Raw genomic sequence first — 12,843 nt, forward strand, 5'->3', positions numbered from 1 at the left:
CTCTGGTTTCTGAGAAGGAAAAAAAATGGCCCGAGTTTTCTTTTTTATGCCCAGTTTATTTCACTTGTCTGTGTTCGGAAAACAAGGCTGGCAGTCAAGACATTTCCTATTGAGTAGAGAGATTTCTCATAATCGTGACACTGAGCAGTAACGGGCTTGGATAGATGCTTCTCACTTGTCTAACTTCTTGTGTTACTGCAGGATGTTTTGATTTACACTAGTCAGGTTAAAAGCTGGAAAACAATTCAGACCTTTTGCATACCTAAGTTTTTATAAGGTGCAGCAAAAAAAAAAAGAAAAAAAGAAAAAAAAACTCATCACAGTGTTTGAAGCCCAGGCTTTGTAAAATGTCTTTGATATTCGAACTTCTATTTTAAATGAGGCTGAGTTGTTTGTGCTCTTTGAAAGGGCGACACTCTTCTTTGATGGAAGAAATAATGATATGCATGCCTGACTGAATATGGCTAAAAGTATGTTTTAGCACATCAAAATAAAGCACTTTAAAAAGCATTAAAATGAGCTGGCCGATTAATAATTCACTCATACCTGTGGTGCACAGGAAGACGACTCCTCGCATTAGGATTCCTCCTTTTTGAAAGGCATGCAATTTGATACAAGCATATTCAGTTCCTTTCCTCCCCTCTGTCAGTCGCTAATCACCAAATAAGTGTGTTTCTGTGTTTTCACAAAGGAAATATGTGCTTGCATATGAAAAATTTACAGCTTCCCAGCAGCTTATTAGAAACGCTTAGTTAAAAATAGCATTGCATTAGGGAACCAGGTCTGAGGTTCTGTTTGATGTCAGTGAAAAGGTGGGTGGGTAGATTGGGATGCTGGGTTCAAGGCTGTGTTGTCAGCAAAAGGTAGACAGCTGTAGTTTAATGGAAGGGTCTCTTTTTGTGCTTCAAACTTTTTGTGATTGATGAATACAATGCCCATTCAAAACGTATGCAAACCTATCTTGTTGTTGTGGGGCGGAGGGGGCGTGAGGAAGACCTCAGAATCCATTTGGTAAACACGGGAGCTCTTGTTTGGGCTGGTGATTGCCTGAAAATGTTGTGCAGCGCGTACGCAAGGGGTGTATATGTTAAAATATGGCGTATGAGCATCTTGGCCAACCTGTTATTTATATGAAAGGTGCTCAGTCTCCCACTCTCTGAAGCTGAGCTGTTTCTAAAGTCCATCATTAGAACTACTGAAGTATTTCTTCTCATCGTTGTCATGTAGCTGTTGGAACAGAGCACAACATTGTTCCCTTACAAATGACAGTCACTGTCAGACAGACGGCATTAGCGAGCACAGAAAAAAGGCTTCCTCCTTTTTAAAGCCTCTGTCAATCTTATTTTTTCTTTCTTGTTCCACAGCTCCTCAGTATTCATTAAAATCATTTAGAGGTACATCAGAAGCCTTTGTAAAATGCATATGTATTCAGCATGTCATCTCTTGAAAGATGCCTTCATTATTCTGGTGTTTTATTTAATTATTTATTGCAGAGATAATTCACATATGTGCACGTGAAGGCACTCAGACATATTTAAATGCCATATGCTCGCAAACTCTGCATACATGGGGCAACTTTTAATGATTAAACAGCTGACTGTTGATCGTGCACAGAAATAATGCACATTTACAAGTAAATCCAATGAATACATTAAACAGAAATATGTATATATATATTTCAACATGATGTTCACATTGGTGCCAGCTGCAACTGAATCATCTGGCATGATTAGTAATTCAGAGGGTCATTTTTAATGCCAGGTATGAAATATGTATAAATGGATAGCCATGAGCCTCTTTCCTCTCTGTCTCTCCACACTTTCTTCACCTAGCTGAGACAGCACAAGCTAAAGGAAAGAGTTTCTGCATAGGAATGGAATCCTTACCTTCATTAAAGCAGGTGGTGTATTTATGCAGCAGCTGAATGTATAGGAATGCAGCAGGGCGGGAGGGTGGCAAGTATAGGGGAGACAGAAAGATGAAGAGAGCATGAAGGTGGGTGCAGGGTGGGGATTGGGTTGTGTTAATACACTGGCAGACTTGGGCACAATGTGGTTTGACAAATTTAACATAAATGTATGGGAAGGGCTGTGTCAAAGTATGTGTGTGTGTGTGTGTTTGAGGGAAGGTGAGAGGGGTAGAAAAATATATAATTCTGTCAATTCTGGGACAGTCTTTGAAAAAAAAATCTGCTTGATAATATTTTATTCTTTATATCTGCACTTAAAAAAGTTTATAGGAGCCGGAGCAAGGTGGTGAAGGCAAGGGGTAAAAAAACTATTTATTTCAGCTACATATATATATATATATATATATATATATATATATATATATATATATATATATATATATATATATACTATGTTTTCCTCAAACTTTCATGCTTTTCATGCTTTTTCATCATTTTTAACAAGTGATGAATGAAATCTTGAATCTGTAAGTATTTGCAGACATTCTTCTAAATTCTTTATTTCTCTTAACAAAGAGCCCAGAGAGTGATTTTGACACAGTTTATTGGAGCATTAATTAAAGGTTACATACAGGTTCTTACTGATTTGAACTTTCACAAACTGTTTTTACACTACATTTGTACAAATAGTCACGGTATTTTTATCACTTCATGATGCCCCAAAACCTATTTACTCGACTAGAAAGCAACTCAGACATTAGTTTGTGGCTTTCTCTGTAGCATGTGCCAATCCTGTGTCAGTTTTTCTTGATCCTTAATGCTTCTCCAGCCAGTTTTCTCACATATGTGTTAAAAAAAATTGCTCAAGCATTCTCAGTTAAACATTGACATTAAACCTGTGAAATCTGTCAAAACAAAGACTAAGCCGCTAGAGTTTCCTGTAATATGCATTTGTAAGTGAGTGAATCTGTGTGCGTTTTGGGCTCCGCATCCACCTGTTTTTATGTAAATGTGCAGCATGTGTGTGTGCACTCAGCTCTGCTGTGCGTAAGGGAAGCAGATGTTGTGTTCTGCACCGAGGCTGCTGCATTTGATCTGTATAATGAACTAGATGATTAGCATCCCCTAGACGCGGCACTGTGGCATTGCAGTCTGCTCCTTTTTTTTTCTTCTTCTGTTCTTTTTATTGAGCTCCATATAATACTGTTAGTCTTGTGCTGTTGCTGCCTCACAAACAGACATGCTAAACGTTATGAATTGTTTCCCAAATAACACTGGAAACACATAGACTTAATGCTGGCTGCGGTTGAAAGTTGAAATTGCAGCCTTATGGTTAGTTGCAATCAAATTACTCACGTTTATGTTATTGTTACTCCAAACTGTGAGACGTTCAGTGCGGTGGTGATTTGTTATTGCTTTTAAACCTTGAGTAGCATGAGAAATCAGGAGACAGAGCAGCGGAAATGTTTACATATTCATAGCACATCCTTTCAGTGTTTGTCATCCCTGAAATTATAATTCCTTTTGTCTTTGAAGATAATAGGCCATAAATTGTCCTTGTTTGTGAGCCACCTCCCTGAAAGCTCAGTGTTTATGAGTTTTACCACAGGCTGTCTAATAGCCAAGCAGTACTGTGTCATTTAAAGGTGAACAACTCGTCATCCAGTTGTGCAGTGGTCTATAGATGAAAAGAGCCGCCGCTAATTAGCATCTCAATTTATACTGCACAACGCATGCTATTCTCACTCCTTCTTATACAGTTTGTTATAAGAGGGACTTTGTTTTGTTTTGTAAATGAAGAATGGTTTTATATATAAATCCAGGTGTAGCCCCAATGTCAGGTTTTTTGTCGAAGGTCCCTGTCTCTCTCTCTCTCTCTCTCTCCCTCTCTTTTTTTTTTTATTATTAATGCAGAATAATTATCTTGGAAATATGAGGTGAGATGGAACACTGCCCTTTATTGCTCTGTGCTCTGACAGGGGCCGTAGATTAAAAAAACCAGGATAGAAATGGGGAAAGAGAAAAGACAATATTCAGGTATTGTTTGCATAGCGGTGAAAGAAAATGACTTGTAGCATGGGGAGTTGAATCATCTCCATATTAATGGCCAACTTGCTGAGGGAATAGAGGTGAGGATTTTCTGCGGTGCAAGAAGCAGAGAGCTGCGGGTGCATGAAGGTCCCGGCACTGTGAAGGTGAAAGGTTTCTGGGTGCTGGGGATCAGAAGAAACGGTGTTCGGCAAGAATCATTGAGTTTCACTATAGTGAGGAAATTGTCGACTGAGCTTAAGTTTAAAATGATTGGCAGACTCTGGCTGTTCCGGGCAAAGTGACAGTAAAGTTATATGACCTTGTTGGCATGGGCAGAATGGATAATAGGCTATGTTTTTTATAACTGCTGCCTAAAACTGATGGTGAGAGAGAAGCTATGGTAATGAGAGAGGCTCTGGACACGATGAGGAGCTCGTCTCATTCTGTAGGAGGAGAGTTCCTCTCCTAAACACAAGAAACATTTTTCCTGTCTCCAACATCCTTACATACCGTTTACTGTAACTCACATTTTAGAATATGGATAACCTTTCACAAGGACAAAGATTAATGGCAGCTGTGATTGCACTCCTGCAAGAATTCAATGGCAGATGACCTGTTGTGGTTAATTTAGTCTGTGCTGTGTCAGTCACTCTGTCCGGCAGCCATCTTTTTTTTTTTCCCCCCTTGAAAGCACAACAAGGCTGTGATTGCTCCTGAGACTGGTGTAGTGTGCTGACAGCCCCTTTGCTGCTTGAATAATACAGTCCAGCTATGGGGGAAAGACAAGGTGCCAAAGTCCAATTCACTTACGGGACTCGACAGCACAAAAGCCTCTGGTTTACGGAAAAGGGGCATGAATTAATAATCACCTAATTGACTCTTAGTTTTTTTCTCCACTCTTGCTCTGGCTTTTGTGCTTTCAGACAAAAGCCCACTCTATGTATCTGTCAGAAGACGTTTGCTGCGGATGGGGGCACTGTGTCTAGAGACTGGGCAGAAGAGGTCAGGTTGGCAGGCAGACTCTGGGCAGTTAAAGGGTCACTGGCAGACGTGGACACTCCAGTTTTCTCTGTGTGAACAGGATGGACACTGATGATCTGAACAAACGCTGAGGTTGCATAAACACGCTGTAGTTTTAGGAGCTTTTAAAGCTTTTTAAAGCTTTTAGAAGTTCCACCACAAGACATAAAGGGCCCAGTAATGAAGATGTAACTCCACGACTGACTTTTTCTAATGACTGCAGTATTATCCTAGATGGCAATTTAGTTGGGGTTTTTTTTCTGTGCTCTTACACCTTCTATTTTAATACCACAAAGTAACACTAGACTTTACCTTCAACTGCCAGCTCCTTCTGACATCAGTAACAAATCTCACCATGGACTGTAAATGCTCCATCGGGAGGCAATGTTTCGGTCATTAGTTCGGATCACCTGTTCACACTGCAGATATGTGTGTCACATGTGTGAGCTTCGGACAACAGTGTCCAATCTAACATGTCAGACTGTACATGACCAAAAACAAAAAGTTTTATCTCTATTTCATACTAGTTTGTCAATGTTTCGGTCATTTTTTTTCATCACCCTTGAAGAGAAAAAAAAATCTGATACAGTAGTTGGATGTTAGTCACGGTGCCGGTGAAGGTGTTGGGGTGTACTAGTCTTAGGAGAATGCTATTGATTTATGGAGTCCTAACTGGCCGTGACGAGAGACTGCATCACAGTAAGCCTCCCCTGCCCTCCATCTGTCCTGCTCTCACTTTTACACACTCATGAACATAAAGCACCTGAACTAGAAAGCGGCTGTGCTTTCAACACAAACTGCCACTTGTTTCACCTCTCCGGTGCTAATTGAGAAATTAATGAAAGCAATGTGAAAGTGGAATTGACTTAGTTATGTTTGTCCTCTTAATGATAAGAGGGGGGTGGATGCGTGATACTTTGTCCCTGCTTACTTGCTGTACTGTATGTATGTGCTTTGCTGCTAAGTTAACTGTTCTTAATGTTTGCGTGAGGGTTTTTTTTTCACACTTTATAACTCTCCCTCAGTTAAAGAAGTTGGGTAATTATCTGGGAATTTCAATTACATTATTATCTAAATTGTAAGAGTTGTTTTGATATGTTTCATTATCTGTCCTTGAGAAAAGTTATCTTGACATATGAAAATTATGGTGGAATGCCAAGGAGCTACCTATTGGTGCAGAAATGGTGTTTATAAAATATGACATGCAGTGCTGTAGGAAATATAGATAGCTGTGTGTCCTTAAGGAAAAAGTATTACTGTTAAATAAAATTATGAAGCCATTTCCTAAAATGTTGGGGTGCTGTGTAAAAATGTTTATTTTAATTGAAAATAGTACAAAAGACAGTTTTAAAAAAATATATATTTATATGCTTATTTAAAATTTAATGCCAGTGGGTTTGCCAAAGATATAGACAATTGAAATGTGAAGGTGACCGGAGATTTTTTCTCCTCGAGAGATGAGTTCAGGGGAAGTAGGAGTGGACTGAAGTGGAGTTGAGGATGAATTGGTGAGGACAGTGCCATGACTGAGAGGTTAATGTCAGGGAATGGGAGGTTCCTTTTGTTTAACATTCCCTTTGTTTATTGGCGGATGTGTTTAATAGGATTGACTGTGACTGGACCCTAATAGGGTCTCCTTTGCTGATCCCGGTGACTCTGGGAGATCTTGCAGCCTGCTCTGGCCAAAACCAGGTCCCCCACTGGGTAATCAGCTCAACTGCCCTCATCCTGATTGGAGCTGACATTTTAATGTCTGGAGCAGGAGCGTGGTCAGCCCTGCTTAACCTGACCCCCTGCCAAACCAACCCTCCCCTACCAATGCCCTCTGTTCTCAATTTGCCCTTCCAGGACTGTACAAATCAGGGCAAATTTAACTCTTTATGGGCTTGTTAGGGGTTCAGCGAGACAACTCCAATACTTTCACCATGAATTCTTTCCACTGGTGACAAAGTGGGGTGCCACTGCAGCTCCCCCTATACAGGCTCTATGTGGATTTAGCTCCTCTCTGAGCCCAACTACAGTCGTGACTCTCTGTGCACCACCAGTTTCTCCTTTCCTTCATGAAGTGGAGTAGTCTAAAGTGGTTTGCAGGCGATGTTGTGTGAGGCCTTGCTGTACAGAAATTGTATTTTGGTGATATTAGCGTTGTTTGCATTCAAAGTTTATATATGGATAGATAGGATTGCAGTGGAAATCACATGACATTTCCATACACCAACACGTAACAATCCAAAAACATACAATACATAAAAACATACAATACAAACAGACATTTTCATTGCGCCTTAGGGATGTTTTGGCCAGACTGTTTAGACCTATTTTTGTTGAGGGGAAAAAAGGGCAATAGCACCATGGAGATGGCAGCACTTTAAAAGAAGAGGAAAGCGGATGCCTGTCGCCACTCGCAGTAGTGTTTGCTTTTCTCCTAACACGGTCCCGATAAATGCATTGTAGACTTGGTAATGCAGTTCGCAACAATTTACTGTCTGTTGTTACTGTCTTTGTGTTTGGCTCGGAGGCATTTCCAAAACAACCAACAAGCCAACTTTGAACCAACATTCAAAGTAAATCCAAAGAATGCAGTAAGAAGAATTGCCAACCAATTCAGAATGGCTGTAGCACATTTTGTGAGCACCAAAGTGTAGTTTAATCTTGTAAACATACTTAGGTATGACTAATCATCAGTCTCATGCCGTCATTGTATCTAGCGGCGGGTTTTTTCTTTGTTTGTTTTTTTTATCTTTGAAAGCTTTTTTGTTAAATGAGAGCTTGTTATCTTGTGCATCCGAACTTTGGGCGTAGTGTCAGGATTTTGTCAATGCTTTAAGAAAAGGTTTTCCCATGTTGCTGCTCCATTTTCCTCTTTGTCACAGACTAATCGTGCAACCTACAATGCGCTGAAGACATTTGGTAGCAGAAATACAAAAAATCTTATTGGAACAAAACAGCTGATAAGATTTCCCAGCTTTGCTTGATTGAAATCTTCCATAAAACGGTGTGATCACTCCTTAAATACATTTTCTTTTGAGGCAAAACTGTGACTTAATGGATAGGTACCTGAATTAAAACTCCCCCCTCAGCTCTCTCTATGCAGTTTAAACAAAAAGTTTGGTTTAAGCCAAAAAAGATATGTTATTTTCTTGTTGCACTTGTTTTTTCACCATCCAAATATTGCAATAATAATGCCATATAACAAAAATCATACTGTAATATATATTTTCCATTGCGTCAAATTTGACAGTCGCATGTATGTTGCACATGAGTTCTCATGGACTGAAGGGTAATCACGGAAAGAGTCAATGTTTAGAGTAGTTTAATACTGGTTTGGATCATCAGCCTTCTCTCTGTGGAAGAAAGACTTTGTATGTCTTGTCTCAGGTTTTGAACCTCATATGGACTGAAATTGTGGGGGTATGAAACCTAAATCTGCAACCTGCAGAAAGCTAATATTTTTATTAGCACTTTCCAGTGTTGTATAATATTCTTACAAGCCAACAGTGAAGCAGACATTTATCACTCAGCAGCAGCAGCAGCAGCAGCAGATTTGGAAGACAAAATGTGAATAATTTTTGTTGTAACAACAACCCCTCTGCTCATTTACCATTAAATGCACTTATATTATAATTAAAAACTCTCCTCCTTGTTTGCGTGTGTCTTTGTGAATGTGTCTCTCTTCAGCTTTGTCCGGCCACTTGGAACGGCACCAGTCAGGTTCCCCAATTCCTTCCAAAAGGCCCTCTTCACGGTCAGAGGCCTCAGAAAGCCCACTCTCCTCGAAACGACCCAGGACAGCTGAGAAGGGTGCTGCGGAGCAGGTGAGAGTTCCACACCACAGTATTTTGTGAATATTGATGCCCTCAGATGTTCATAAAACTATTTTCCAGACTTTGAATTAGAGGTTTCTTGCTAAAGGTTATATCATCCTTAATTACCAAGCCCTCATTAAAAGTCTAAAACTTGCACATCATTTTTAAAAAAAAGTACAAAAATATACTAATAATTTTCAGTTGGTTATCTCACCGACTTTTTTTATATTATGCAGAAATCTTCTTTTCAAATATACTCAAAATTATATTAGGCTTCCTGCTGCAGTTGCGCTGCTAATTGTGTATAAGGTGGAAAATCAATATAGTATTTGACAGATGAGAGCACTTTGAAGTGGGTGCCAGGACTCAGCGGTGCTTGGTATTACACACTTGTCTGTGATCAGAGGGATCTGCCTGCTTCAGGGAAGAGGCCCCCACTCTATCCCTGATCCACCGCTTCTCTTCAAGCAGGCCCACCATGATCAGTGCACCCATTTCACCCCATTAACTGTTTGTGGATCTGTGTTTCCTCTCCTCTCGCCTCCCCGTCTCTCTTCCTCTGTTCTGTCTTTACTTTCACCCAGATGTACCAGTGCCCGTACTGCAAGTTTACCAACACGGATCTGAATCGCCTCAGAATGCACGTGATGACACAGCACTCTGTCCAGCCCATGTTACGTTGCCCGTTGTGCCAGGACATGCTCAACAACAAGATCCACCTGCAGTTTCACCTCACACATCTCCACAGCGTGGCACCCGATTGCGTTGATAAGCTCATTTCCACAGTGAGTTCTGTATTCGGTGTATTTTGCATGTGGTTGGACACAGCAGGGTTTATTACCATGTCTCTCCTTATTTCTTTATTTTTATTATTTCTTTAATCTTTATTTTTCCAGGTATATTGAAATTGGCTTCTCTTTTGTTAGGGTGGCATTCATTAGCTTGACTGTAGGAGTATTTTTATTACTCTGGTCATTTAGCATTGAGCTCTGCCATAGCATTAGCATACAAATTTACTACAGCAGCTGAGAAAAATAAGTGGATGAAAAAAAATGTCCTTCCAACTTTCACAAGCTTTATTGCATGTATAGCACCTAGTTTTATTCCAGTTTTCTATCCACACAGACCAATCTCTCGGAGTGTTATTATCTCCAAATTCTTTTATACTTAGTGGTGAAGGCAAGAAAGCAACCGCTAATCAAAGCTCTAGGTCGAGAGTATTGCTACGTACTTATATTATGGCCAGTCAGGGGACAAGCAGTGTGTCAGGTGAAGGACTGTGGTAAGGATTCATTATTGTCGAAAAGAATAGCAACTCACTGCTAATGAATCCCCTTCCACTGAAATGCCTCTGTATCTGTGTCATTCTTGCCCTCACTGCTCTAAATTGCGAGCACTCAGTCAACACAAAGAATGCTGTTAATTGTGTAATGGCTACAGGCAATCCCATTGGCTTGCTGCAAATCATCAAACCTTTTAAGATGCATACTTTTCTTCTGTTTTTTTCTTTTCTTTTCTTCTTCATTGTCTTAATGTACCCATAATCAGAAAGGCTTTTCCAGCTCTCTTCTAATCAAAGTCATCTGGGGAGGGGAGCTTGTAATCGGTTTTTGTGTTTTTTAATCATTTCAAGATGAGCGGGTCTCTTAGCTCCCAGTTCATTTATTAGTTCACTGACATTATTGCCATGTCTATGATCACCTGCATGCCAGTCAAAACAAGGCCTTTTACAATTTGTGGTGAAACAAATGTGACACTGCTTAATCAAAATATAATGAACAGTCAAACCACTTCATGAAATTTTAATAAAACCAACTGAAATGTTGTTATTCACCACTAATCTGACTAAATTACAGCTTATGGAGTTCTTTTTTATTGTTGTTTTTGTTTTGTTTTGTTTTTTTAAATGCAAGTGTGCACTCTCAGTATTATCAGGGAAAGATTTGGCTGGTTTGTACCACGAGCCCTGAAATCTTTACCTGCCGCAGTGCACTGGTACTTACTTTTGTACCTATGCAAAAAAATGTCCTTGCATCTTTTAATGCTCATCAAGGAGAAATAAAATTTTATTATCCCCGTTTTTATGTAAATCACTGAGCAAACCTTTTTTCTCTTCTATCTTGTGAAGCTAAATAGCTTGCTGGACAATCAGCGAATAAAACATTGCTCTGTCTGCTGCCTAACCATCTTCATCTCCCATCCAGAAAGTAAATGGCAAGCACATTAGTATGGTAGACGGCAGTATTTATTTCTTTTATAGAGGTAGTAATGTACTGAACCACTACAAGAAGAGATAGAACAGAGGTAATATAACACACATTAAAGCCAGCACCTTTTTATAACTAGTGAATGCAGATAGAAAGGTACTTTATCTTTTTCACATGTCTACTGAGAGGAGCCTGATTAATTTTGAAATAGGTGACTTTTATTTCTTGCCAAGCATGCATAATGATGCATTCACTCTAACAACCTTCATCCATTCGTCCACTTATCGTCTTTCCTTTCCTTTCAGTTAATTTTCTTTCTTTTGCACGTCTGTAATGCTTTTCCCTGACATTCAGTGGATGGATGGATGAATGGATGGATGGATAGATGTAAAGAGATGATAGATAGAAAACTATATGTATAATATATACATACTCCTCCAATCCTCCCTCTCTGATTTTATGTCTCATTTTCTGTCTGTGGAAGATAGGGGTAATGAAAATAATTGTGCTTCATTAATTTGGAGTCTGACTGGATGATAGCCATTTTGAACTATGTTTGGCAATTAGGCTGTCCAAATTAAAAGTGACCTTGGGATACTCTGCTCCTGCCTCTAATCGCCTAATGAAGCAGTTGTCTAGAAACAGTCAAATTTGTAATGTAAATTTTTTTAAGCGTTTCTATGCTGGTTGCACTAATTTTCTATGTTTCATTTTTAAGAAATAAAGAGGTAACACAAACAAAGACGGGAATGTGTGGATGTCTTCTGGTAAATGTGTGACCACAGTTGTCATATAGTGTTTGACTTTGGGATATAAAGGATTACACCAGACCTCAAAAATCCTGTTGCTTCAGGGCAGATTCTGCTCTATTTCGATCTCACCCAGAGGTTATATGACATGCTATGGTACTTTCGGTTGTGTTCTCACTGTTATTAGAGGGGTAATTAGAAAGCATACAGAATATGTTCTGTGTATAGACCAACATTTATACTTGGGGCCCAGCAATATGCAAGATCCCTTTCCTCTTTCGTGTCCCTTATGCAAGGCACCTTTAATTGGTATTACTTGAAAGAACTACCAATCAAAAGTCTTAATATAGAGGCAACGCAGAAGGAAAAATGGGAGAGGTGATGTAAACTGAAATGCAACTCGTAGACTGAAGATTATTGCTCTGCTTGTAAAGTTAATTGAAAAAAGGCTAACAAAGGTAGAGTCTTATTACTAAATTAAACTCTATGGAATATTGCTCACTGGTGACCTGTTTAATGAGAATGTTTAATGAAGTGTCAGGTTTGGGGGTGAAGAGGGGCAATCAGAGGGCGAAATATGAGCTAAGTTAGGGGAGAGCAGCAAGAATAAACAGATGTTGTGCAATCAGTTACTCACGATTGACCATAACCCTCTGAGACCAGGGGGAAGCTAGGTTCATCTTTCTACTTTATTAGTACGTACTGTGTTTTGTTAAGTAATTAGCAAACAAAAACACTAGTACTCAAGAAATCTATCTCATTTCTTGAGGGATGACACAAAAGTAGCCTTTCTTCTGTCATGGATATATGTGGGGGACTGGAGAATGTATATGTGAATATGTATGTATGTAAGTAGCTAAGTAACGTCTTTGTGTATCCTCTTGTTTGTGTCAGTATTCTTTCATGTAGTCGTTTAAACTAAGAGATGACATTACCTCACCTGTTTGCTCATTCCTTTACAATTGCTTTTCCAGGTGACGACAACTGAAGCACTACCAGCAAGCATGTTCATACCTGTGCCGAGTCCAGACAGAGAGCCACAGAGCACCCCTCATGCTACATCCAACTCTAACGCTGAAGATACAAAGAAGCAAGCTGGTTAGTATCTGTTTGTTAAAAGC

At 39.5% G+C, this 12,843-nt stretch overlaps 1 protein-coding gene across 6 annotated transcripts in view; it reads left to right on the forward strand.

Annotated features, from left to right (window-relative positions):
• Positions 1 to 12,843, forward strand: part of zfhx3b (zinc finger homeobox 3b) — a 287,455-nt gene that overhangs the window by 261,022 nt on the left and 13,590 nt on the right. For all 6 annotated transcript variants that reach the window (XM_076882856.1, XM_004543115.3, XM_076882862.1 and 3 more), the window contains 3 exons: positions 8,639 to 8,775; positions 9,351 to 9,551; positions 12,697 to 12,820. In XM_076882856.1, the coding sequence (XP_076738971.1) occupies positions 8,639 to 8,775; positions 9,351 to 9,551; positions 12,697 to 12,820 (462 nt within the window). The remainder of the gene's footprint in view (positions 1 to 8,638; positions 8,776 to 9,350; positions 9,552 to 12,696; positions 12,821 to 12,843) is intronic.

The sequence above is a fragment of the Maylandia zebra genome, linkage group LG1 (genome assembly GCF_041146795.1).
Source record: "Maylandia zebra isolate NMK-2024a linkage group LG1, Mzebra_GT3a, whole genome shotgun sequence".
In the NCBI taxonomy this organism is placed as follows: domain Eukaryota; kingdom Metazoa; phylum Chordata; class Actinopteri; order Cichliformes; family Cichlidae; genus Maylandia; species Maylandia zebra.